The sequence below is a fragment of the Fukomys damarensis genome, unplaced genomic scaffold (genome assembly GCF_012274545.1).
Source record: "Fukomys damarensis isolate Sample0158 unplaced genomic scaffold, DMR_v1.0_HiC HiC_scaffold_34, whole genome shotgun sequence".
In the NCBI taxonomy this organism is placed as follows: domain Eukaryota; kingdom Metazoa; phylum Chordata; class Mammalia; order Rodentia; family Bathyergidae; genus Fukomys; species Fukomys damarensis.
Window position 1 is genome coordinate 12,206,389 of NW_022900946.1, and position 25,956 is coordinate 12,232,344.

Below are 25,956 nucleotides of genomic sequence, written 5' to 3' on the forward strand. Positions count from 1 at the left end.
TTTTTTTTTTTTTTTTTTTTTTCAAAAGCGTATTAAAGCAAACCTCATACAATACCAAGCCCTATCATTATGTCGGACAGTTAAAGACTTTTTATTAGCTGTATGCTAAGTTGTTTAGTATTACAGACTCAACAGTGAGAGTCGCTGTAAATATTGGGGAGCAGCCAGTATAATAAGCTGTAGCTTTCAGATACAAAATTAACTGAATCTTGTCTAATAACATGTACAATTTGAAAACCAGTAGAAGCTGATTAAGCTTGATCTGTTAGCAGTGTGGTGCCAGATCACTACATGATTGATGTTTATGCTTGCAAAGTTTTAGATCAATGAATTTACATACCTCTATTAATTAGGGAAGATAATGAAAGCATTAGAGATGAAAAGGATTAAGGCTCCATAAATTCTCCGGTACTAGATGAAAGTGAACGTCCTTAATCAAAGGAATAAATCATTTTAAGTTTCACTCATGGTACTTTATGCCACCATATTCCCGTTCCTAGTGGGAACATCGTGCATACGGCAGAACACTGTTTTTTTTTTGAGACTTCCCCTCTCTAGTCATTGTCAGTTGCAGTTAGGACTTTAATTCATTTACTCATTTGTTTTCTAATCATTAACAGCAAATGTATTATCAAGGGTCTTTTTTTTTTTTTTTTTTTTAACTGGAGATTGAACTCGGGTCCTTCTACTTGCGAGACAGGCAGTGGAACCACTGAGCTAAATCCCCGGCTCATTAAGAGTCTATTTATGTCCCTCACACTGTTTATCAAGGAACAAGCAGTATCTGTCTTCAGGAAGTACACAGGTTAGTCAGGGACAGAAAGCATAAAGATACTCAGGTAAAACAAAATGGCCACACTGTGAGTGAACAAGTGTGGTGTGGTTCTGTGAGGGGCAGTCATCATGAGGCCCCCGTCTGGTGTGTAAGCATGAGACGGTTCCCACTAATGCTGAAGTAACGTTGGCTAGCTTGTCCATGCTCATGGATTAAATAATCAAATTGTAGTAGCTGGCCATGGTGGCACACACCTGTAATCCCAGCTCTGCAGGAGAGACTGAGGCAGGACCATCTCAAGTTCAAGACCAGCCTGAACAAGTTAGTAAGACTTTGTCTAAAAGTTTTAAAAAGGGTTAAAGATACAGCTTAGTGGCAGCACTTGCTTAGCATGTATGAGGTCCTAGGTTCAATCTGTAGTACCCTCCAAAATAAAGCAAGATAAAAATAAATAGTACTAAAAAGATATACAGAAAAAAACAAAAAAAGCACTCAGTGTTTCAGCCATCACTAATCTGTTTCTCAGGGAGGAAAAAAAAAAGTACAGTTCAGGGTTTTTCCTAAAAAATGATGGAAAATTGTCAAGCTTACATACACTTGTATATTATATACAGCTTTTTATTTTTAAAAAATGCAGACAAAAGCAAAAAAGACAGCATTTGCTTACCTTGTTTTGTTGGCATCTTTCCACAGCAGGACATGCAGATGTATTTCACTTTTGTCAATGGCCAAGGCACCAGCAACTGTTTAAGCAGTCCTCATTTGGTGAACACGTAGGTTGTGTCCAGTTTCCTGGCGGCGACCAAGGCTAGGAAGCCCTTTCTTGAGCTCACACCTCTTTATCCACGTGCAACAGTTGAGAATGGGGGCTGGGAAGCCACAGAGTTTAATTCAAATTTTAGCTCTCTTGTTTACCAGCGAGATAACCTAGGATAAGTTATCCATTTTCTCTATAGAGGAATTTCCTTATATGTATGACATGGATAATAATGGTATCAATTTGATAAGTTTCACACGAGAATTAAATGGGATGATCTATTTAAAAAGTGCTTAGAACACTGGCTGCTATTTAATGCCCTCTAATAACTATAGTCACTTCTACTGTTTTATTTTGTGGTACCGGGGATTGAACTGAAGGCCTTGCACTCGCGGAGGCAAGTAGCAGCACCACTGAGCTCAATCCCCAATAATACTGTTTTTTTGTTTTCATTTTTGGTACCCGAGATGGAACTCTGGACCTTGAGTTTTTAAGGCAGGTGGCGGCACCCCTGAACTAAATCCCCGGCCCTACTGTTTTATTTTCAATAGAAGCTTGATCCGTTTGTCATTACCATCCTGTTCATCCGTTCCAAGCCGTTGTTTTTCGCATATCCACACAGCTGTGCCCCATCACCATAGTCCATATTAGAATGCTCTCATCAGACCCAAGGGAGACCCCACACTCACTCCCCGTTCTCCTACTTCTGCAGCCCCACTTTTCCCTCTATGGATTTGTCTCTGGTGTTGGAATCAGACAGTGTGTGGCTCTTTGTTTCTGGATTCTTTCACTTAGCACAGTGTTTTCCTGGTTCATCCCTATAATAGCTATTGTTGAACGATATTCTATTTGTATATCTACCACATTTTATTATCCTTTACAACTATATTTTATTATTATTCTGGAGTTAAATTCTTAGAATAAATTATTGAGTCAAAAGATAATACTGAGGAAAATGGAGATGAGTCCTTTGTCCTGATACCTGGTGCACCTGGTACAATCTAATTTTTACCCCCATTACTGGACAGCACCCCAGTGGCCCAAGAAATCTTATTTGCTGTTTCTGCATTACATTCCCTTCCCAAAGAAAGAACAATGAAACAGTGTTTTTTTGTTGTTGTTGTTTGTTTTGAGTTTTGTTTTTTTTTTTTTGAGACAAGGTCTCTCACTATGCAGTTGAGACGGACCTGGAACTCTGAAAGAACAATGAAACAGTGTTTTTTTGTTGTTGTTGTTTGTTTTGAGTTTTGTTTTTTTTTTTGAGACAAGGTCTCTCACTATGCAGTTGAGACGGACCTGGAACTTACTATGTAGCCCAGGCTGGTTTCGAACTCACAGTGGTCCTCAGCCTCCCGAGTGCTGGGACTACAGGTGTGCACCACCACGCCCGGTCAAAATAATGTTTTTAATGAAGAATTTAAAGTCTCAAAAAACTAGGTAGAAGGGGGACCCAAGAGTGACCCACACCCCTGCCTTTAGACAGACCTCAGATCATCATCTTAGATATGGGAGGATCTATTTGCTGTGACTGTTCCTCTTGTTTCCATTTCTCAGTGTTAATCATGAATGTTTTTCTGAAGATGAGGCCCACGATTTTGGGTACTAGCAAGTCATTTTGCTAAGCTGAGTTACATTGCCAGGACCCATAGCTTGCTCTTACTTCTTCCTAACTAATCACTTCCAAGAGTAGTTTTCCCTGACAGATTCCTTATCCGTAGTAAACTCATGTGGTCGCTGGAAATTGGGAAGATCTCGTTATGCTGTGTAGTAGCACTTGACATGGCGTGGAGCCGCCACCCTTTGTAGTGTCTTTGCATCGATGAGCAAGTTGTCAGACCCTGCACAGCACTGCCCAGCAGGTGGGTCCTGCTGCTGTGGCTGTGGCTCAGCTCTGCACCTCAGGACATGGGTGGACCATCCATTCTACACCCTCTGCTGAGTTACACTGGTCCTAGGGAATCCTTTTATCTGCTACCCTCCCCTGGGCCAAGGCTGCATAAAAACCCACAAAGAGGGGACTGAAGTAGGCCAAGTGTTACCTGATCAAAGGTGATGACAGAGCTCAGTGCCCTTTTGGATCTAGATATCCGTGTGCAGAATGATCTTTCTCTGCATCTGCATCAGGGCAAAGCCACATTCTGTAAATGGAAACGATGCCTAGTTACAATCTAGGCCATCCTGCCAGCCCTGGACCACGTCAGCATTATTGGGTTTAGGTTAATAGAAAGATACTGGCATGGGATTTCTGCTCTTCGTTTAATATACTAGGGCAGCAGTACTCAAAGATGTCACATTTTAAAATTTCACTTATCAGGGGCTGGGGATTTAGCTCAGTGGTTCCACTGCCTGCTTCACAAGCACAAGGTCCAAGTTTGATCTCCAGTATAAAACAAACAAACAAACAAAAAAACCCACAAAAATTCACTTCTCAGTAAATTAAAAACAGTCCCCAGAGTCCTTGATCTAGGGATCTTTAAACACTTGGCAGTCGGTGCAGGTGTGGAAGATTAGTCGCACTTCTGAGTAGAAGATGGTCTTGCCATCCTTACTGACCAGGCTTTGCTTGCGGCGCACCCTGAGACCAGCAGGTTCCCAGTAGCAGAGAACAGGCCATGTCAACATAGCAGTCCTTAGACTTGAGTGAGGGTGAGTGTCACCATCCTGCCTAAAATCTCAGCATGGCAACCTGAAGTTCTTTCTTCATTTTGAGATGTAAAATTATTTTTACTTATAGGGAAAATTCAGCAGTCATTTATTTGGAAAAGTCAGAACTGGGTACTTGTGGAGGACATTTGTCCTTGGCCTCCCAATTCCTTTGTATTGCCCTTAGATTTGGAGAGTTCCCTCCCAGATGTGTCTGGGAAGCATAAACCACCTGCTCTGATAGGAGCCACATGCCCTGATGCTCTTTCTAGCTTGCTTGCAGCGAGGACTGAGCCCCATGACCCAATCTTGATTACCTAGGTCCTCCTGAACCAGATTTGACAGTTCTGCTGTGAGGTAAGGAGGCAGCTGTTCATTCTTCACTTTGGAGGGAGATGGCAGCTGCATCCAGTTTCCAAAGGTAGCCACAGCCAAGAGTTAGCATGCAGTATCTGCCACCAGTGGGATCAGGGGGAAAGCCAGGGCTATGCACAGGTGGGCATTTCTCCCTGGGAACAGTTTCGCATGTGATTGGAGGACGATTGCCTCTGTTCTCCTAGCCTCCAAACTTGATTTCTAATTTTCATTGAGTCACAGCTAGCTGACATCCTTAAGTAGCCAAATTCTTTCCTATGAAACAAAGAAGGTCACTGGTGGAAACTTCCATGGATAAATCTTCTAGTTGCTTCCTAAATTATGGCTGCAAGGCCAGCTTTTGTTCTTGTGCTTCCTGCCAGGTACATCTGCCTGGCCACACAACTCACACTCTGCTGCAGTGTGAAAGCCGCACCTGCTCTCCTCTTAGGGTTTCCTTTGGTTTGGTGGTAGGCATTCCATGGTTTCCTTGATCATAAGGTGGTGCCTCTTTCTGATTCTTACCTGAATCATTTTCCTGCACATCCCATTCCTGCACAATCCTGTGCAGGAGCCTTGTTCTTCAGACAGATCCCATTGGGAAGCCCTTTGGTGTTCCTTTCCCTTTGTATTTCCAAAGAGGCAGGGCGAGGCTGGGATTGAGAGCACCAGCCCCACCGTCTTCCTCACTGTGCAGTTTGGAGTCCCAGCTACATCCCAAAATGGCTGCCTGACCTTGAGCTTCTTCCTTCATAAATGAGGCTAATAATGGCATCTTCTGCAGACGCTTTTGGTAGCAGTGAGACAGATCGTGACCTACCAGAGCTGACACACAGTAAACATTGTATACACAGTGGTCTTACGGCCCCTCCATCATCACCCTGTCTGTCATCCTCCTTATGTCAGCTCCAACTCTGCCATCTCAGAAACTTGTCCAGAACTACCAGTTTTGATCAGTTACTTCTGCGTAAACTATATAATGTGTTTACTTCCTTAACAAGGTGCTAGCTCGGGTCATCATTAACTGTCCCAGGAACGTGGTCTCGTGGCTGAAGTCTGGGTTTTGGACCTAGAAGATGTGACTAATTAAACCTATGACTTCAGGATAGTGAGTTAATAAGACATAGAAAACAGTACCTGTATCAATGAGGGAGTGGGAGGATTAGCGAAATATTGAATGGGAAACATGGTACCACATTATCTAGCATGAAATAAGTGCTCAGAAATTGTCATGGTGGGATTGGTGCTGTTTCTTGCGTCCTTCCCACACTGTCCTTTTGAGGCCTATTGCCACAGGCAGGTTCCTGGACCTCGCTGAGCCTGTGCTTCCTTATCTGCAAACAGGAGTGATGCCAGCTACAGCCCTGGGTTGCTTGGAGAATTAAACAAGATCACACATCCTAGGATATGTGATGGAAACGGGTGGTAGCCATGATGGGATGGCGTCATTGTTTTCCTTTGTTTTCATTTGTCGCCATGCTGGACCACTTGGTACCATGTGCCTTTTCCCTTGGGAAGAAGCGTCATGAGTGATAAAAAGAGCTTTGCTGTCTTTTTCTTTGACTCTCCAGCTCTCATTCCAGATCCTCCAAAATCTTTCGTGAAGTGACAGACAAGGTGGAGAATGGAAAATGTAGCTATTTGATTGCATGATTTGCCTAAATAATTTGTTCCTCTGCTTTTCCTTGCTATATATTTTGCTCTGTTTTAAAGCAGTCCTGGCTATTGATCAAATTTGTTTGAAAACATGGTCTTTCAGCCAAATACACTGACACACCGTCTCCTGTAAATAATTACACAGTTATTTAATCTGATGTCATCCAATAGCATGCTAGGAGGACTCCCGAGTTCTTTTCTTCTAAAGGTTGCTGTTAGGACTCATCTGGTGGATCATCAGGAGGGAATGAAGCCTTTTACGGGTGTAGTTACTACGCCTCTGCTGCTGAGGCCCCATTGAGTCTCTTGGGGAAAGTTTGTGCCGGTAGAAGGCCCTTGTGTGACTTAACCGTCTTTCCTTTGTGGTGTCCCCAGCACAGATGTGGGATGTATAACCAGAATCTATCAGAATGTCAGTGCCCAGGACCCGAGCTCTATCTGTAAAGTACCAGTGGAAGTGTGCAGCTACATGGGATTTATTTTCCATCGCAGTACGGTCATCTGCACAGTTCGGAGAGGCAGACTCCGCGGGCACACTGCATTGTATTCAGCTGTTAATGTTACTCTAATGTTCATAGTGGCACTCTGGAGTTCTCTCTTGCTCCAGATCAAGGTAACCATCCAGCCTCGTTTGCTTGGGCTTGTCCTGATTTTAGCACCCACAGGCCTTGGGTGCTTTGAAACACTTCAGTCCTACGCACATCAGGGTGGCTGGTCACCCTCAAAGTGCATAGTAGTCCTGCAATACTTGGATTGTAGTGTGTGAAGATAAATGCTTTTCAGAAAATTGAACCTAAACATTTTAGAAGCGAGACCTGGGAAATAGTTAATGCAGTGTTTTGCATAAATGCTCAGCACTCTCGGAAAAACAATCAGGACGTATTTTGGAAGAGCAGTGAAGTTGTGCTCTACGCTTGTTTAGGCACTTCTGAATTGTGTTTTGTTTTTTTGCCTAATGTATTATTCTGCCAACTGGCCTTCCTGGTATGCCTTAGATTACTCGCTGTTGTTAAATAAATGTATGTCTGCTGGCACTGACCCTGGGGCAGTTCACATGAGATGCACTTTGGTCACAAATCTTTCCCACAATTTGCAGCATTTGCCCTTGTGATTGCCAGCATGAGTCCTATGTTTGAGATCGTAGCCGTCTGTGTCCGCAGCTCCTAGGCGTGGACTGCATGTCTTTCCCACATTGCCAGTCCCGTGGACCTATTTCAGCTGCTCCGGAGCTAGACCAACTCTTGATTTTCACAGGCACCTTGCAGTCGCTCTCCCAACCCACCACCCTTGGCGCATTTTTGTCATTCATGGTGTCCCGTGGGGGATTGTTTCCAGGACTTCCTCCTTCCCGAAGATAACGAAATCACCCTTGTTACAAGTTGCTCATATCAAGTGGCGCAGTATTTGCCTGTAGCCTATGTACCATCCTCCTCTGTTTTAAACCATCTCTGGATTACTTACAATACCTAATTCAGTGAAAATGCTATGTAAACAGTTGTGAACAAGGAAAAAAAGTCTCTTTGTTCAGTACAGGGGCAATTTTTTAAAAAGTATTTTGTCCATATTTGGTTGAGTGTGTGGGTGGGAATTCCACAGATAGGGAGGGCCAGCTGTATGCCACTGACATGGATTTTACATCGCATTGTCTCTAACCTATCTTCAGATTTACTGCATGTATCTAGCCGCTTTCATATGATAAAGCAAGAGAGGGAATTGATGTTATTGTGTGAACAGGCGCCTCCTCAAAAGTATTTGTCCGTTGCAAAAATGTCCTAACATCATAACAGTAGACAGGTAAAGATGCACGTTGACATGCTTGTAAGGGAGGCCACCCTGAGACAATGTCGGCAACTAATGCACACGCATTGCTGGGGTAGCAGCCACAAAAGTGCTGCAATTCCCTGGCCAAAAGAGACCTTTCAGACATCGCTTGACCCATTTTTGCTGCTTCCCATCCAAGAGAGAAAACTGTTCCTATGAGCTCAAGATGCCACAGCCTGCCTGCGTGTTCTCAGGGGCAGAAGATTAAAGTGAATCTGACCCCCCTTTTTCTGGTGAACTATAATATTTTCTTTAAGTTGGCCCATTGTGGGGTCCAAGAAAACCTGGCATTCTTCCTTTTGGCCTCTTCCTCTCAGCCAGGGAAAAGTTCCTGTGAAATTAGATTTTTATAAATAGAATGCGCCAGAGGATCTTAGGGGCTCTGCAGTGAATCCTTTGTAAGGTGAGGAATCTGCTTGTACCGCGTTCTCATCCCTTCAGTTTGTTTCATCTAATGTGTGTAGATGAGACTTAGAAATTGTGCCCCCAGCCTGGTAGACTGATCGCAGCTGCTGTTGAGGAGAGGCCCCAGGTATGGGCTCACCTCAGCAGACCTTTGTTCAAACTAGCAAGGTCTCATCTGGTGTGGGTTTGGCTGGAAAACATCTTGTCACAATGATCTAGAGATGGAGCTAGTTTTGTGATCACTATTTATTGTTTCATTTGCTATCGAACGGAGACTCTAAAACCTGCCTCGGGTTGGTTCAAAGGCTGCAGCGTTCCTGGGTGTGGCTGCCCATTACTGAGCGGTAGTTTTGGGACCAAATGTCCCTCAGTTCTCTTTCAGGACGTTTCCCGCTTTCCTGGGTCCGTCGCCAGATAGGGCCGGATGTCCCAGAAAAGGGGCTGCTCCCACTGGGGAAGATCCAGGTGAAGCAGGAAAACGTGTGTTCCGAGTGAAAAACAGAAAGGACGGCAGCGGGGGGCACTGAGGCTGCAGAGAAAGCAGTTGTAGGGGGAGGCTCTTGAATGAAGGTATTTTTATTATGAGAAATAGAAACCCACTCAAACTAGCCTGTGTCAAGTAAATAAATAGTAGAGCACTTGGGACTTGGGGAGATGTCGCTAAATCCTGGGGTAGGGGAAGGAAATAGACTCGAACAAGGAGGGGAGGTCTGTGTACATGGCCAGGAGAGGTAGCCCCTGGGACCACATGGCCTCTTCTTACCTTCCCCATCCTCTTCCTCCGCCCTTCCTTCCTCTCCTTCCGCCACCTTCTCTCCACTTCTCATTCTCCAGCCCTTCTGCCTTCTTTGAAGACCGCCTTTTTGTGGTTGTTGCTTCAGTGGACAGACGGGCTCTTCCCCCCAGCTTTACATTATCTCACCGCTCAGCTTTTACAATAAAAGCAGTGACAGCAGAAGTTCCAGTGTCCAAGTCTGAATAAAAAATGCAGTAGGCTCCTGTGGAGTTAGGTGCAGGGTCAACTGGATTGGCGTGGGGAGCCGCCCGGGCACTGGTGGCCCACACTTCTGGGTGTCTGGGTGGTCCTCAGAGGTGTGACTGCCGAGCCTTGGTCTGGTCCCGGCCTCTTCCTCTCTGGCATTCTTCCCCTGCTGTGCTTCCTCCAAGTTCCTCCTAGAACTAAGTAAGCAGCTTGCTCTACCACACCCTTCTTAGAACCAGCCAGCCACAGACTGAGTCCTCTTAAATGTGAGCCACATTTTATCTCTCTTCCTTTAAGTTGTGGGTGTATTATGTCTGGCCTCAGGAAAGATAATGCAGCTCAGGTGACCTCAATCCTTTGAGCTTTCCCAGGCGTCAGGACCACCCTGCAAAGACCTGATGGCCAGTCCTCCTCCTCCAGGGCAGGGAGTGGGCTGGTGTCTTCCCTGTGCTCGGAGGAGAAGATAGGGCTTTTCAGATGTTTACAATCCTCTGGGTGTAAGCAATGGAAGCCAATGGCCAGTTTATAAAAAAAGAAATGAATTGAGGAGGAGCAGTCCTGCTTCACAGGATTGGAAGGAAAGCTGGAAAACAGGCTTCTAAGAAGCAGGGCACTGAGGGCTGAGGAAGCAGGAAGCAGAGCTCCTCGGAAGTGGTCCTCACGCTGTCTGTGAGTGGACTGCTGTGGCCTTTGCCAGTCCGTGAGGTGAGTCCAGGGAGGGGATGTCTGCGTGGTCCCACTGGGCATATCTGTGGCTCCCGAGTCTGTGGACCACTAGGAGGAGGCAGCACAGCAGTTACCAGAGGGGAGAGCAGAGCCAAGAGGGACCATCGGAAGTGACGCCCCATGGTGGCCAGAGATGGGTGAAGATCAGTTCAGGTGGAATGGGTGGGTCAGTCCGGGGGCACAGGGAGACAGAGGACCTCTGTTGGGCCTCTCTCTCCTTATTTTGTTGCAGTGCTGGGACACACATCCTAGGCCATTGCTCTACCCTGCTCCTCACGCCTGCAGCCCCTAGTATCTGCTTTTGAAAGTGCTCCATTCAGAGGGCTCCACCCTCAGCACCATGCTTCCTCCAAAGGCCCCTGAGCCAGGTACTATCACAGCGAGGGTTAGGATTTCAACAAGCAAAACTTTTGGAAGAATATTTTTGGCGATTGATGGGGTAATAGGATAATATAAAATGAATTTATGATGCTTCCGACATGTAGAATTTGCTTTTGGAAATACTTTGCTATCCTTAGCTTGTAAATCTGAAAGGCAAGATAGGTTGGAGCTGGTATTACCACACAGATGGCAAAAATATCCCTACAGTTTTTCATACCTTTGCAGAGTATTTCCTGTTACTCATTTGTAACCTGCCAGTAGTAACCCCCAAGTAACTGATTTTCAGAACTTAATAAATTTGACCTACTCAAAACTGATGCTCATTGATTTCTTCTCCCAAGCCGGAGGCACCTGTGGCTGAGCAGAGGCAGTTGGTGGGGACCGAGTGAGCTCTCTGTCCTATGCATAGAGGAAGAGCTGACTGGAGAGCCCTTAGCTACGACGGCAACCAGTGAGCTTCCCCCAGACACACAGGCGCACATCTGTGTTATAAAACAGCCTCAAGTAGACTTTCCAAGACCTGGCGGACAGTTACATTCCGTGGTGATCTTTTAATGGGCATTCTTATGAAATAACAAGTCTTTTTATTCAAAAATAGTTCTTACCTCTGCTGCATCCCCATTGTGTTTGACTTTGTAAACTGGAACCCTTTAACCAAGAAAGCTTTGTCTACGGGGCAGAGCTGTATAGAGTCGTCCAGAGTACAGCAGGAGATATGGGGCCCAGGGCCAGGCAAAACCGGGCTGGATTCCTGGCACAGTATCTGGTACCTCGGTGACTCCGGGAAACTTCCTTTGTGTTGTTATTCATTGTGTGTTATTTATTGAGTTGCCCAGCTAGGCCCTTCCCATGTGTTTTATCATTCAGTCCTCCAAAGCGTATTGAGGATTAGGCACTGGGCTACCTTTATAAAAGGTTTTAAAGGTTTTGCTTATTGACACACTGAAAAGCATATAGTATAGTGAAAATAGTCTAAAGATTAATATACTGACTATGCATGTCTCCACCAGCCATCTTAAGAAGTAAAGCATTATTATTATTCTGTCAAAGCTTTAGTTAGAGATTAAGGAGAAAATCTAAACAACAGTGACATATATAAGAGAAGTTTTATTTTTCCCTCAGGTAATGAGAAATTTAAGAGTTCAAGACATGATGGCACATGCCTTTAATCCCAGCACTTGGGAGGCTGAGGCAGGAGGATCACTGTGAGTTCAAGACTAGCCTGGACTACATAGTGAGTTCCAGGTCAGTCTCAACTATGTAGTGAGACCCTGTCTCAAAAAAACAAACAACAGCAAAAAAGAGTAGTTATTCCTAAGACCTAGGCTTTTTAAACTTTCTATTCCTTCATCTTCATGGTGTAGACTTTGTCTTCATGCCTATGAAATGTTGCAGGTGCTGCATCCATCACGTCTCCCTTCCATGAATTAGGAAAGACCAGTGGCAAAAAGTGATTTTCAGCAGGTCCATTCAGAGACTTCCATTCTAGAAACCAGAACTATACTTGAAAATGTAGTTTGTTTTATTTATTTATTTGGTTTTTTGAGACGGGGGTCTCACTGTATAGTTGAGACTGACCTGGAACTCACTGTGTAGCCCAGGCTGGTCTCAAACTCACAGTGATCCTCCTGCTCAGCCTCCTGAGTGCTGGGATTACAGGCGTGGGCCACCACGCCTGGCCTTTGAAAATGTAGTTTGTTTTATTTATTTATTTGTTTTTGTGAGACGGGGGTCTCACTGGATAGTTGAGACTGACCTGACACTCACTGTGTAGCCCAGGCTGGTCTCAAACTCACAGTGATCCTCCTGCTCAGCCTCCTGAGTGCTGGGATTACAGGCGTGAGCCACCACGCCTGGCCTTTGAAAATGTAGTTTTGACAGAGATTATTTTGCTGCCCGTACAATATAGGTTCCGTTAGGATGAAAAGAAGTGTTATTGGGTAGGCAGTGAGCAACCCCGTGAATATATTCCCATTTTCTTCCAGAGACAAATACTATGCTAACTTGAGAGGTTTTCTCCATTGCCACCTTTATATGTTTATTATACTGGTATGTGTATGTATTCTTCAGAAACATATATAGGCTTGTAAAAGACATGTAAATGTCTTTAAACTTCATGTAAGCTGATTCAAGTCCTGTACCTGTCCTTCCTCAAGTCGCCCTGTCCAGCTCTTTCTACATTAGTTTGTGTCATTCTCGTTCGCTCCTTTTCACTGGTGTAGAGTATTTCTGTCTGACAGTGCAGTGATTTACTTTTGCATTGTGCTGTGGCACATACAGGTTCCTTTCAGTTTTCTGCTCCTACCAACCATCTTGCTATGAACTTTCTTGTTTCTTCCTGTGCTTATGAACCTGAGATTCTACAGTAATCATTCAGGAGGATCTTTGCTGGGTCCTACGAGGTGTTCTTTAGCATTCCTGGTTATTAACAGTTTTCTCTACAAACTTGTTTCGTTAATTTAGCAAAAGTGTGTAAGAGTGTGTGCTGGGCATTTTCTTACAAACACTTGGAATTTTGGGGCTTCTGATTTTTAACAGTCTTTTGTATATATAAAGTGACACTGAATTTCATTTTTCTTTTAGCCTTATTTAGACATAGTCGATAAACATTTTTTTAAATTCCCGTGCTTACAGTGTACATTTTTCAAAGAGTTTTACTGTGGTATAATTAACATTAATGAAGTGCACATATTACAAATTGTGCAGTTTGAAAGTTTTTACATGTATACCTTGAAATCATCACTGTCATACTAAACACTGGCATCGTCCTAAAGCTCCTCGCACCCTTCCTCCTCAGCCGTCTGTCTGTCTGAAGGTGACCACCGCTCTGCTGTCTCACTACAGGTTAATTTGCATCTTTTGCTTTTGTATTACAGATCAAATCATAAAGGTTGGACCAAAAACAGGATTCTGGTTTAAAAAATTGTACAGTAAAAGACACATTGCCACTGGAGCCCCTCAGAATACTTTGAAACTCATATCCCATCGTTCTTGCCCTTTCTGAAGCAGTTCTGGAGGTGCTCTTTTCTGAGTGTCTTTCTGAGGTGTGATAAAAAGCACGGTGACTGCCGCCGCCCAGTGGCATCCAGTGGAAGGACGGGCTTGTGAGAACATGACAGTCCTCATCCACCCTCTTCTCCAGATCTGGCCTTCTGCTACTTCTGGCTCTTCTCCAAAGTCAAAATCTACGACTATCGTGAAAGGTCAAAGTTTTTGAATCAGTTCAAGACATGAAAGCAGCCGTGACTTCAGAGCTAAAGACTCTCACAAGAGAGCACCTCCAGAACTGCTTCAGAAACTGGCAAGAACAGTAGGATAAGTGTGTTGCAAGTGAGAGGGATATTTTGAAGGGGATTATTGGCAATGTATCTTTATGTAATAAATTTCCTGATCACACTGCTGTGCACTCTTTTCTGGTTTTTCTCATGCAGTGTCAGTTGGGGGATTCGTTCCTGTCCTTGTGTATATTTACAGTTTATTCCCCTTTCTGGCTAAGTAGCTTTTTGTTGTGTAGGTATCCACTGTGTTTATTTGTGCCCTTCTGGGTGGGCATTTGGTTGTTTTCAGTCTTGACAAATAAAGCTTCTGTGAACATTTATGTAACTTGTGTGGGTATAAGCTTTCTTGGAGAGATGCCTAGGAGGGGTTGGCTGGGTCGAATTGCTCTAATGTCTTTATTGAAGACATTATAGAATTCTCCAGTAAAGCCATCTGGTCATGGAGTTCCCTGTGTAGATTTGTACAGATTTAATTTCACAGATAGCCGCATGGCTGTTCAGGGCATGCGTTTCTTCCTGAGTGATTTTCGGTAGTTTGTGCCCATACAGGGGTGAATTCATTTACCTGTAATATGAGTATCACATTTATGTTGGTGGGGTTCAACCTCACCAGGTTGCTATTAGCTTTTAATTTTTCTATCTATGCTACATTCTTACCTTTTCTCTCTTCCTGGCTTATTTTGAATTATTTTTTGATAATTCCATTTGAACACCTCCTGGCTTCTTGCCATTGGGTGCAGTGTTCACAGCATGGTGCTAGTATTCACAGCATTCATCTCCAGCTTCTCACCCTCCACCTCTCGGTGATGTCACCCCGCGACCTGTGTGAGGAGAACCTTACAGCAGTAGACACCTGTCTCCCGTTCCTGCTGTTGGTGCTGTGTTCTCGTCTACTTCACTCCTATGGATAAGCCCGGCCGTGTATTATTGTTACTTTGCTTTCTGCAGTTTTCTTCCGGAGGTTTAAACAAGGAAAAATGCAGCCTACCTGGTTGCCATTTAAATGGCTTCATTGTTTTATCTGGGTCAGGTTCAAACCTGGTGTCCGATTCCTTCTGTCCTGGGGACCCGGTTTAACACTTCATCACTTCACCAGCTTGGGGCTGCTGTGGTGATTTCAGGCTATGAATTGTTATGTTACCTTTGTTTCTGAAAGCTATTTGCACTGTAGAATTGTGATTTAACAATTATAATTTCTTTTCTTCTTTCAGTACTTTCAATAGGTCACTTCAGTACTTTGGATTTTCATTGCTTCCATCAAGAAATCCACTGTAATCCATATCTGTTTTTTCTGGCTGCCTTTTTTTTTCTCTTTATCATAGGTTTTAGGAGATTTGATTCTAACATGCCTGGGTGTTGTTTGCGTCCCGTTTATTTTATTTGGGGTTTATGGCACTACTTAGATCTATGATTTTATTCTCATCATATTTGGAAAACTTTGAACTAGCATTTCTTTACATATTTATTTCTGTTTCTACCAACTTTTCAGGGATTTCTGTTGCACTTCCTTTGCTCAGTTTAAAGTTGTTCTATGACTCTGTGATATTACTGTTTTTGTTGTGTGTGTGTGTCTGTTTTGTCTTTTTTCTGTTTTAGATCAAGTTCACTAATCTTTTTTGTAGTATTTAATCAGATATAATCCTTTTAATGAATTTTGCATGTTAGACATTGTATTTTTAATCTCTAGAATTTCGGCATGGGTCTCTTTTTAAATCTCTTGTGCCTTCACTTTCTTTTCCTCTGGCTTGGAGATGTCAGCCACATTAACGTCCTCCTGTACCAACTCTGCTGTCTGTGTCATTCATTCCAGGATAAGTTCAGTCGATTGATTTTTCTTCTTATTGTGAGTATTATTTTTCTACTTTGCATTTCTAGCAATTTTGGATTTGATATCAGACCTAGCAAATCTTAATTCATCAGGTGCTAAATATTTTAGCCTTCCCTTAAGTATTTTTAAACTGCTCTAGGACAGAGTTGTTGGCCACAGTGAATCCTTTCAGTCTCACTTCTAAGTCCACTGGGCAGGAGCAGCACAGAGCTTGGTTTAGGACTAGTTTTGCCCTGTACTGGAGCAGAGCCCTTCCAAGTTCTGCCGATGGCCCCTGAGTCAGGAGGTTCTTCTCTAGGACAGTGGTGATGGAAGTTGTTCTCAGCCCTGCGTGGACCCTGAGCCTGTTTCCTCTGATCCACATAGATTCATCCTTTCTCGGCCTCGCCTGGCCCTTGTGATTCTGTGTTCAGTTCTTGGAAGCCGAAGGGGGAACAGCAGATGTCTGGAGTTCTCAATCAGTGCTGCCCTCTCCTCTCCTGTTCCGTTTTTCAAACCCCTGATATGCCAATTCCTGTTCTCCCAACTCCTTTTTCTCAAGGTAAAGACGTGGTTGGGCTCTGCCTGTGTCCTGCTTGCCGATGACCTAGAAAGTGTTCATGCTGGGGTGCAGCTGCATGGCCTGCCTCACTGGTCTTCTTCCCCTGTGGGATGCTGACCACCGTGGCCTCTAAGTCACTGTCTCAAGTGCCCCTCCTTCCTTTGCTTCATTTGGTTTTTTATTTGTTTCACACAGGAGAGTAGATTCGCTGGATATTCCAGGGCCTTGGCTAAAATCAGTAATAAGTCCTCACTGGTTTTAATTTCCTCTTTATAATTACTAGAGATCTGAGATTCTTTTCATGTTTCCTGAGCACTGGATTCGTGGTCTCTCAATTCGCTGTTCATCTCAGCTCAAGGAAATGTGTGTGGTTTTCTTTGTAACCTGGAGTTTTTCTTCATACATTTTATAGATTGATCTTCAGTCAGCTTACATTGGTTGTTGCTATCTTTTCTGAGATTTAATTTTCTCTTGCTGTTTGAAACTATGTTACATTAATGAAGAAAATTTTCAACTTTTAATGGAGTCCGATGTGTCAATTTCTGTTATGGTGATCGCATTGTTTCTGGCTTAAGAAATCACTCGTTTTTTCCCTTGTTTCCTTTTTTTTTTTCTTTTCTTACCTGCAGTTCTGAGATGGAACCCAAGACCTTGCATGCTAGGCAGACGCTCCTCCACAGAGCCACACCTCGGTCCTGCCCTAAGTCATTGAAGTATTCTACCATATTTTTTCTAAAAGCTTGGAAGGCCTGTGATATGTGGGTCTTTCATGTATCGGGATTGATTTTGCGCTCCACCTTTGTTTCATTTTCTTTTCAGTGGGAAGGGCCAGTGTTCCCAGCACTATTTCCTGACTAGTCTGTGCAGAAGAGCTGCCACATTGGCCTGAGTGAGGCTCACCCTTGGAAAATCCTGTTCCCTCGGTGGGCTCTGGGCTGGCATCAGAGACATTGGGTTCCCAGAGGGCTCCTGTTCTCCCTTAGTTTGCTATGCGGGACTCCCTGAGCCTGAAGTGTGTGTACAGACAATGTGGTGTGTGCTGAACATTTGCCTGCCTTCTGGGAGGTGGGATTTGGGGTATGTCAGGCAGGGATTGCCTGCAGGACCAGCCCTGATGAAAACCCTGGGCGTTGGGCCTCTGATGGCAGCTTCCTGGCTAGGGATAGGATGCACATGTCATCACATCCATGGCCCGTGGTGGTCAGCATGTCCTGGCTCCATCAGGGGAGGACTTCTGGAACCTGTCACCTGGCTCCCTGGGTACCTCATTCTGTGTGGCCGGTCCTTTTACCGATTGTTCTGTACCCATTTGCCATAATAAATCATAGCCACGATGGGACTGTGAATTAGATCCCAACTCACTGCCCTTTCTCCTCTGATACTACTTCCTGAGAAGTAGTTGCTGGGCAGTGTACGTAGACGTAAATTTCTTCATCTGAGCCCTTCCCTGTCAGGTGTTTTATAAAGTATCTTGCATTTTGTATCATTCAGTAAATGATCATTGCTAACCTAAGAAAGAAAGAGAGAAGGTGCCATAGCAGTTTAGGGAAGGTTATTAACTATTCAGGAGTAAATCTTTCAAGCAGATATATTTTGTTTTTATAATTAGTGAAATAAAATTTTCTGTATCTATTTAAAATTGGCAATCATAATTTTTTAGCATCTTGTAATATTTATTATTCCTATAATATGTTTGGTTTGAAATTTCCCACCTCTCTGGTCTTTGTTTTCGTTTTTGGTTTTTTGTTTTGTTTTGTTTTGTTTTGTTTTTTTGAGACAGGGTCTCACTATGTAGTTGAGACTGACCTGGAACTCACTATGTAGTCCAGGCTGGTCTCGAACTTACAGCAATCCTCCTGCCTCAGCCTCCAGAGTGCTGGGATTACAGGCTTGCACCACCATGCCCAGTGCACCTCTCTGGTCTTGTCTGAGAATTTAAAATCCCAAGGTAGGGCCGGGAGTTTAGCTCCGTGGTGCCACCACCTGCCTTGCTAAGCGCAAAGACCTGAGTTCGATCCCTGGTACCAAATCAATCAATCAATTAATCAATCAAACCCCAAGGTTATGGAAGAGGCTTGCAGTCCACCCCTGTGATTTCTAACCCTCAAGCTATTTAGCCAGTTACTTTCATTCCTGTGTTATTCATAATTGGTTTTGCAGTTACATTAAGATTTTTTTAATTTTTTTTTTTTATTTTTACTTTTGGTATCAGGGATTGAACTCAGGACCTTGCGCTTGCAAGGCAGGTGTGGTACCACTGAGCCACATCCCCCGCAAGGCTTTTTAAAGACATGTCTACAGTTTAACATGTTTTTCTAAAAGTGTTATGATCATCTTTGCATAGTTCTCTCTTCATATATTTAGAAGCAGGTCTTTCTTTTGTACTGTGGTTAATATGGTGGACTTTGGCTGCCCACAAGAGGGACGCACGCACGGGGCCCTGTGTCTGTTGTAACACAGCTGACTAGGAACCTGCTAGTGAAACTGCAGTGATGACATGTTTGTCCATTTGGCATCTTTGATCCCATAAAAATTCACAGTGCCTGCCGTGAGCTCCTCTAGTGATTTTCTCTGGTGTGTGTGCAATTGGATCAGTAGTGTCCAGATCATTTCGTCCCCTAATGAGGGAATCACATAATCACGCCTGTTTTAGAAACTGTTCTGGGTTGAACTTAATGCCTTAAATCACAGAGTCTCCTGATCTTTGCTAATGACTCAGATGCCTCTCTTCACTCATGTGTGACCCTACTTGGAGCTCCATAAACAGGTCTGGCACTATCACTTGTTTCCAAATAGCATCTAAAAGAGGATTTGCTTTTTCTGCTGATTTTTAAACATCTGATATAAACCCATTTTGAGCATCTGCAGGGCCATTTCCAAGGCAGAACCATTCTTTCCGATGATTTACCCTCTCTGCCACCCTGCCCGCCGCATTATGAGTGCCAGCCGGCCAGTTGGCCTGAAGTTATTGTCATATTTTGTCATAATTGGGCCCCATTATGTGGCTGTGCTGAGCCGCTTTCCTGACTTAGAGGTGGAAATGTTATCGAGTCAGTGACTCTCCAAGCATGCTAAATCGGGTGGACCCTCAGCCTGCTCTCTGCTCGATCAGGAGGGCTGATGTTGTGCATCATTGTGGAGAGTGCCTTGTTTTTACTGAACTGGTACATTAAAGACCTCGCATATTATTAGGGTGATGTGATTTTTTAAATTTCACTGTTACTATTATTCTGGTTTTTATTTTTATTCATTTAGTTTTATTCTGGCTTTTAATACAAAAATTTATACAGAATCATTAGAGAATAACAGTGATTAATATGCCGTGCGATGTTTTGATTCATGCATACATTATATAATGTTTAAGTCAGGACAGACATATCTATCTCCTCAACCGTCTATCACTTCGTTATGATGAACACATTCAAAAGCCTTTCTTCTGGCTTTTTGAAATGCACATTGTGCGATTGTTCTGCAGTCAGGTGGCTGCATTACCACACAGGAGCATCTTGCTCCTAACAGTCATGTTGGCCACAACAAGCTGCCCCAGTACTGGTGACTTAGGCAGTCGGGATCCCCAGTGCACCAGCCCAGCAGTGCCCTCAGGGACCCAGGGTCTCTCCCTTTGGGCACTGTTTCCCTGACCTGTTGGTTTTCATCTTCATGCTTGCTGCATGGTGGTCTCAGAGGAGCTGCACCAGCCAGATATGGGTCCCCTTTGATAGGGAAGCAGACACTTCCCTAGGCCGCCCCACCACAGGGGACTTCTGCTGAGGCCCCCCTGGTCAGATCAGGAACCCGTGGGTGTTCCTGGACTCCAGGGAGTCCCAGAAAACAGGGAGGAAGAACATCTATATTGGCTTGGATCTGTCACCATCCTTCCCCTAAGCGTGACACCTGGCTGCCCTGGAGCAAACCAAGTTTCTGCTGGCACGGAATTGGTGGTGGGGCTGCATGGGCACACGGTTGCAGTGTTGGCTGCGGATCTGCGTCTCTTCCTCTCCCACAAAGGCCACACCCACAGCTGGGTGTCATGCGCTCTCCAGGATAGCCTGGGTGTGTCACCTCTTTGTCAGACTGGCTGAAGTGGCTTCCCCTGCGTGGTGGGACAGGGGCTGACCTCAGATAGTTATCACAAATCCAGAGTCAGTAGAGATCTGGCCATGCCCCTTCCCAGCTTTTCACTGTTCTCTGCCACACTGTGCACCAGCCTGTGCCCCTCTGTAAGGTCCCACGCTCTGTTCTCACCTCTCCTACCACAGGGCCATGCACCTACTGTTCATTGCCGAGAATTCTGTTTCATCTCCCCCAGCATCATTACCAGCCACCCAGTGAAGCTGCTCTTGGCCTCCTAAACTGACTCAAAACCCATGATTTATGAAGCAGAGTTTCAAGTACTTCCTTCTTCTTAACACTCACATTCATAGTTTACATTTACTGTATTTGTGAGTTTCTTTAATTGCCCTCTTCAGTAGCCAGTAAGCACCTTGAGTATAAGGACCAGCCATGATTATAGTCATGATTTGTATTCATTAGTAATGTTTTTGCCTCCAGGTTTAAAAAATTTTGTTAAATAAAGCAGGACTTGTTTTTCTCATATAACAAGGCTAAAGGTAAGCAGCTTCTGGCATTGGTTCTGTTACTTTACAGTCATGATCAGCATCTCTGCCATTTTCTTATTTTCCTCATAATTGCAAAATGGCTATTGTAGACCAGCCATCACTTCTCTGTCTTTAAGAGAAGAACAAGGGGCGGGGGATTTAGCTCAGTGGTTCCCCAAGCACAAGGACCCAAGTTTGATCCCCTGTACCTCCCCGCCCAGAGAGAGAGAGAGAGAGAGAGAGAGAGAGAGAGAGAAGAACAAGGCAGGGAGTCAGTGCCAATAATACCTGATCCGTCTGTCTATCAAGAAATCAAGTTTCCCTGGAATGCCCGTAGCTAATTTCTGCTTATTTCTCCTTGTCATTTGTGCACTTGTAGCCAGAGAGGAGGATGCAAACCACATGGACAGCTTTTCCAGCGTCTGTAGTGGAGGTGAATCCCCCTCATTTGATCACTCAGTCGGTGTCCATGGTAAGCCGATCTGCATCCTCCGCACCCTACACACATATTTTATTATCTTGATGACAGTTTTAGCAAGGTGGGCATTATTGTTTTTAGTTCATGATTAGAATCTCAAGAAGAATAAATACTCATAGGAGTATGCACTTAGGAAAGGGAGAAATGCAAAATTCAGACCCAAACCTGCCTCCCTCCCAAGCCTGTTCACCTGCTGCAGTGAGGCCGTGCCTCCCGGAACAGCCACCACGTAGCCTAGGAGCCGAGCACTAACAGCCTGCATTCACTCTGGAGAGCGTCGGTGTTAACTGTGTTTTGACAAAGCAGTTTGCTAATAATATTGCAATTGAATAACTTGGAGTGATTTTTGTATTTGGGATCTAACGAAGTGGCATTCATTTTACAAGCAAGGTTATAATTTTTAGTACAGGGCCTTGTATGGTAGCCTTCTTAGTAAGCATTTACCCAACAGTTAGTACTCTTAAGACTAAATAATTTACATAATGTTTTCCTGTTTAAGTAGGAAAAGCACTTTGCCAGGACACTTTCCCTTTATTATTCCTAAAAAAATCTAGCATTCTTCTTTCAGAATAAATGTAACAGTGATCATCTATATTCACATCTACAGCTCGCAGTTATGCATTTGAGAACTAAAATATTCTGAGACATTTCATCCCTGCAACATGTTTTTTTAATAACACACAGGGGTTTTTGTGCATGTGATTATAAAAGTAATAGATGTGCAATTGAAAGAAATTGAGGGAGAAGAATGACAAAAATCACTCATAATTGTGTACCACCCAGAGGCAATAACTATTAACATTTCTGGCATATTTCCATCCCGATCTTTTTTTATTTTTTTGTATAGCTGAAGTCATACATTATTTGCAGTTTTGTGTGCTGCAGTTTTCCATGTAACGTAAACAGACTTCTTTGTTACTACAAGCGTCACGGTGAATGGCTGCAGGATGTCTCTCCATGGAGCATGCACCGTCTTTTCCTGGGCATTCTTCTCTTGATGGACGTTTGGATTATCTCACAGATTCGTGCCATTTGCCTTCCATTGCTAAATTGCCTAGAAAAAGAGAAAGCTTATCCAAATCCAAACACACACGCTAACAGGCCCTTTACCTTCACCGAAACTGTGCTAGCAATTTATTACTGCAGAGGCGTCAGTCTTCATGACTGTCAGGATGACTTTTCCCTGATTGAATGAGATGCTGGCATTTTTAGATTTTAAAAAATGACCAGATCTGTCAGTTGTGTACGCAGGTGTTCCCTGACACAGGGAGGATGATTCCAAGAAGACAGACTTGTCCTTCCTGCTGGGTACTTCCAGTGCTCTGTGTCTGCCCACCATTCATTCAGTTCTTCTTCTTCCTCTTCTCCTCCTCCTCCTTCTTCTTTTTTTTTTTTTTTTTTTTTTTGATTTTTTTAGACAGGGTCTCACTATGTAGTTGATGTTGACCTGGAACTCACTATGTAGCCCAGGTGGCTGGTCTCGAACTCACAGTGATCCTCCTGCCTCAGCCTCCCGATGCTGAGATTACAGGCGTGCGCCACCATTCCTGGCTTCCTCTTTCTTCTTTTTTTTTTTTTTTTTTTTTTTTTTTTCGTGGTACCGGGGATTGAACTCAGGTCCTTGAGCTTGCAAGGCAGGCCCCCGAGCCGCTGAGCTAAATCCCCAGCCCTTTCCTCTTTCTTCTTGAGGTTTAACCCCCACCCCACCCCACCACTGCTGCTATATGTGCTTCTTAGGAGCCTTTGGACATAGAGGGCTGAACTCATTAGACCATCTGGTAACTTCATTCTTCTAGCATTGCGACCAGTGGAGTAGCCAGATATTGGAAGCTCAGTGCAGAGCTTGCTCATCCTTGCTGGAAACCCTGCAGGGCCTGCCCATTGCTCCCAGCATCCATTCAGGCCCTTTGTGGTATCTACAGAGAGAGCTGTCTGCCCTCCTGCTGTCACTTGTCTCTGAGTGCCCCAGCCCTCACCTGAACTGCAGCTGTTTGGTACTTTAAGGCTCTTTCCCTGCAGTCTTCTCTCTTCCTGCTCTTGCTGCACCTGAACTCCCCGCCCCACCGTGTTTGTCAGTCTACACCCTGGCGTCATTTCTGGGTATCCCTTTATCTTTTTGTTTGTTAGCTGCTCTGGGGGTCGGAGCCCAGGCTTCACACAGGCTGCGCGAGTGCTCCGCCCCCGAGCTTCGCGCCCACTTCTGCCGCTCCTCTCTGCACCTGTCTGCTGTGTGAAGTTTCAGGCCTTCCCATTCCCGCTGTTCATCCAGCACCTGCACAGATTTATTTCTCTCGACAGCAGTTGGCATCGTCTAATAAACTGTGTATTAACTGCACCGACAGACGGACTTCCGTCACTAAAGCATAAGCTCTCCAAGATCAAGACCGCCTCGAGTGAAAGCCAAAATTCAGAGGTGTTCAGCTTTCTCCTTATCTGTTAATGCAGCCAAGTCATACACGTGGCCCCTGACTTGGAATGGCTCAGCTCAGACTTCTTCAGCTGTGCAGCGGCGCTAAAGCAGTTCACATTCAGTAGAAACTATTCTTTGAATTTTGAATTGGTTTCTCCTGGGCTGGCGATGTGAGTCTGATGCTTTCTTGACATGCAGGGCAGCAGCGGCACAGCCCCTCAGCCCACACTCCAGGGCGCTGTGTTGTGGAGTTGGGTGCTCCATAGGGTTAGGTGGACTCGACACATTTTCAATATATATTTTCATTGTAGGATGATGGGCTTATCAGGCACAACCTCAGCATAAGCTGAGGAGCATCTGTATTTTGGGTTATGATACACATGGTTTTCAGCCCACTACCGAGTTTGGGGTCATCTGAAGTTCCAAGCCACTTCACACCCAAAACTCTCCCGTGCCCTGTTCACTCAGACCTAGTCAGAACACAGAATTCCTGAAACCAAGTGTGGTCAGACCCCAAAGCCCAAGGGATCCTGATTCCTAGAGTTGTTTGTGCGTGGGTGGGGAGCAGTTCTTCTTTTCTGCTTCCGCTACAGTGGAAATGATGGCCCATAATGAGTCTACGCTTAATCCTCTTCTTCCACTGGGGTTAATCTAAATCTGACTTTATTTTCTCACCAGGACACTGAAAGTGCAGGCCCTTTTAATCTCTTGCAGGAGCATCACCAGCACAGGAGCAAATCTGGACAGAGAATGCCTTTGCATAGCACCTCTGTGAGCAAGGCATCTCTTCACCAGTCTTATTTTATCTGTAATAATTCACATTTATGTAGGAGTTGCTGTGTGCCAAGCATTGTAAGAGCTTTGTAAACATATGAACTTACTTAATCTTCATAACAGTCCTATAAAGCGGGTGGTCTAATTATACATATTGCTATACTGGCTGTAATTTATCTATGGGGAAAGGACACCTGGATCTCAGTGCAGATCTCTTTATCACCACACTCGGATCTTGCCATCAACTTTCCCTAGGGAAAGGCAAGATACTCATCCCATGCAGGGAGCACAGCATGGGCAGATTCTCAGGCCTTCAAAGGAGGGTTGCACACAGGGTCTCCCAGCATCTGTGCATATAAGGTTTCTCTGACTTTCTTCTGCTGATGACCTTCTAGGCCCTTCCTCTCTGTATATGTATTCTCCTGATTCTGTCCCAGCATTCATTGGGGTGTCTCTGCCTTAACTGGTCTCTGAAGTCTGGGTTTGGGTGTGGACAAGCAGGGAGGAAGGAGCTTTTGAATGTGAGGAAGGCAGGAGCCCTCCAATGCCTGGCCCTGGCCCATCCCTGTGTGCCTTGACTCCCTCTTGTGTCTTGGTTTCCAGCTGGTACTCACCCTGCCACATAGGCCCATGCTGGCTTCCACTGCTTCCCTCATCTACTCTGATGGAGCATGTCTTAGTTACTCTTCTCATTGCTGGGACAAAATGCCCTACATCCAAAGTTGAAGAGGAAAGGTTTATTTAGCTCACAGTTTGTGGTGGTTCAGGTTAGTAGTCAGCTGATTCCAAGGCAGGGTGGCATGGCAGAGGGGCATCACAGGGGAGAAATAATTCATGGTGGGCAGAAGGCAGCAAAGTAGTAAAAAGCAAAGCAGCAATGACAAGTGACAAGCAGTAACTCTCTTTCTGTCCCTTACATCATATCCAGACTACACTTAGGGCTGATAGCACTCACACCCAGGTTGGGGCAGCCTTAATCCTAACGTCCCACCATGAATCAACCCCAGCAGCACTTTCTTGATCCCAGCAGCACACACCATAGATCCAGCTACCTCTGAAAAGCCCTACCTATGACTGCATGAGGCTTTGGAAGGACATCTAGATACAAGCCATAGCAACGGATGTCATGAGTACCCTCCTCATAGGGGAGTTGAAGTGACCCCTGGAGCCAGGCATTTAAATACCTTTGGAGGCAGAAAAGTTATTTTTTAATTGCAAAAATTATTATGTAATACCTTCTGTAGGTTACAGAATTTCTAATTTAAAGTAACCAGTAACAAGGTTATGATTTAAATCTGTACTTTTTCTATTTATCATTTTCCATCTTTGTCAGTATTACGTGTGCACACGGACTGACAGATCACACTGTTGGGCACAGCACACTGGGAAAAGTAGTGACTCGACTGCTCACACTGAGAGGATAGCTTGATAGTTTGGCTGGGTATAGAGCAATAGGTGAAGGAACATTGCTTTCTCAGAATTTAAGTGGCTTTGTCCCTACCCCATTCTATGTGGATTTTTAGAAATTCAATTCAGTTGTGATTCTTGA

At 44.5% G+C, this 25,956-nt stretch overlaps 1 protein-coding gene across 7 annotated transcripts in view; it reads left to right on the plus strand.

The window, feature by feature from the left end:
- Positions 1-25,956, plus strand: part of Cpped1 (calcineurin like phosphoesterase domain containing 1) — a 121,802-nt gene that overhangs the window by 32,296 nt on the left and 63,550 nt on the right. For 6 of the 7 annotated variants that reach the window (XR_777480.3, XR_777481.3, XM_010610010.3 and 3 more), the window contains one exon: positions 21,125-21,217. The exons of the other annotated variant lie outside the window; for it this stretch is intronic. Coding sequence is in view for 4 of the 6 variants with exons in the window: in XM_010610010.3 (XP_010608312.1) it covers positions 21,125-21,217 (93 nt within the window). In the remaining 2 variants the exon portion in view is untranslated. The remainder of the gene's footprint in view (positions 1-21,124; positions 21,218-25,956) is intronic. 7 annotated transcript variants of the gene reach the window in all.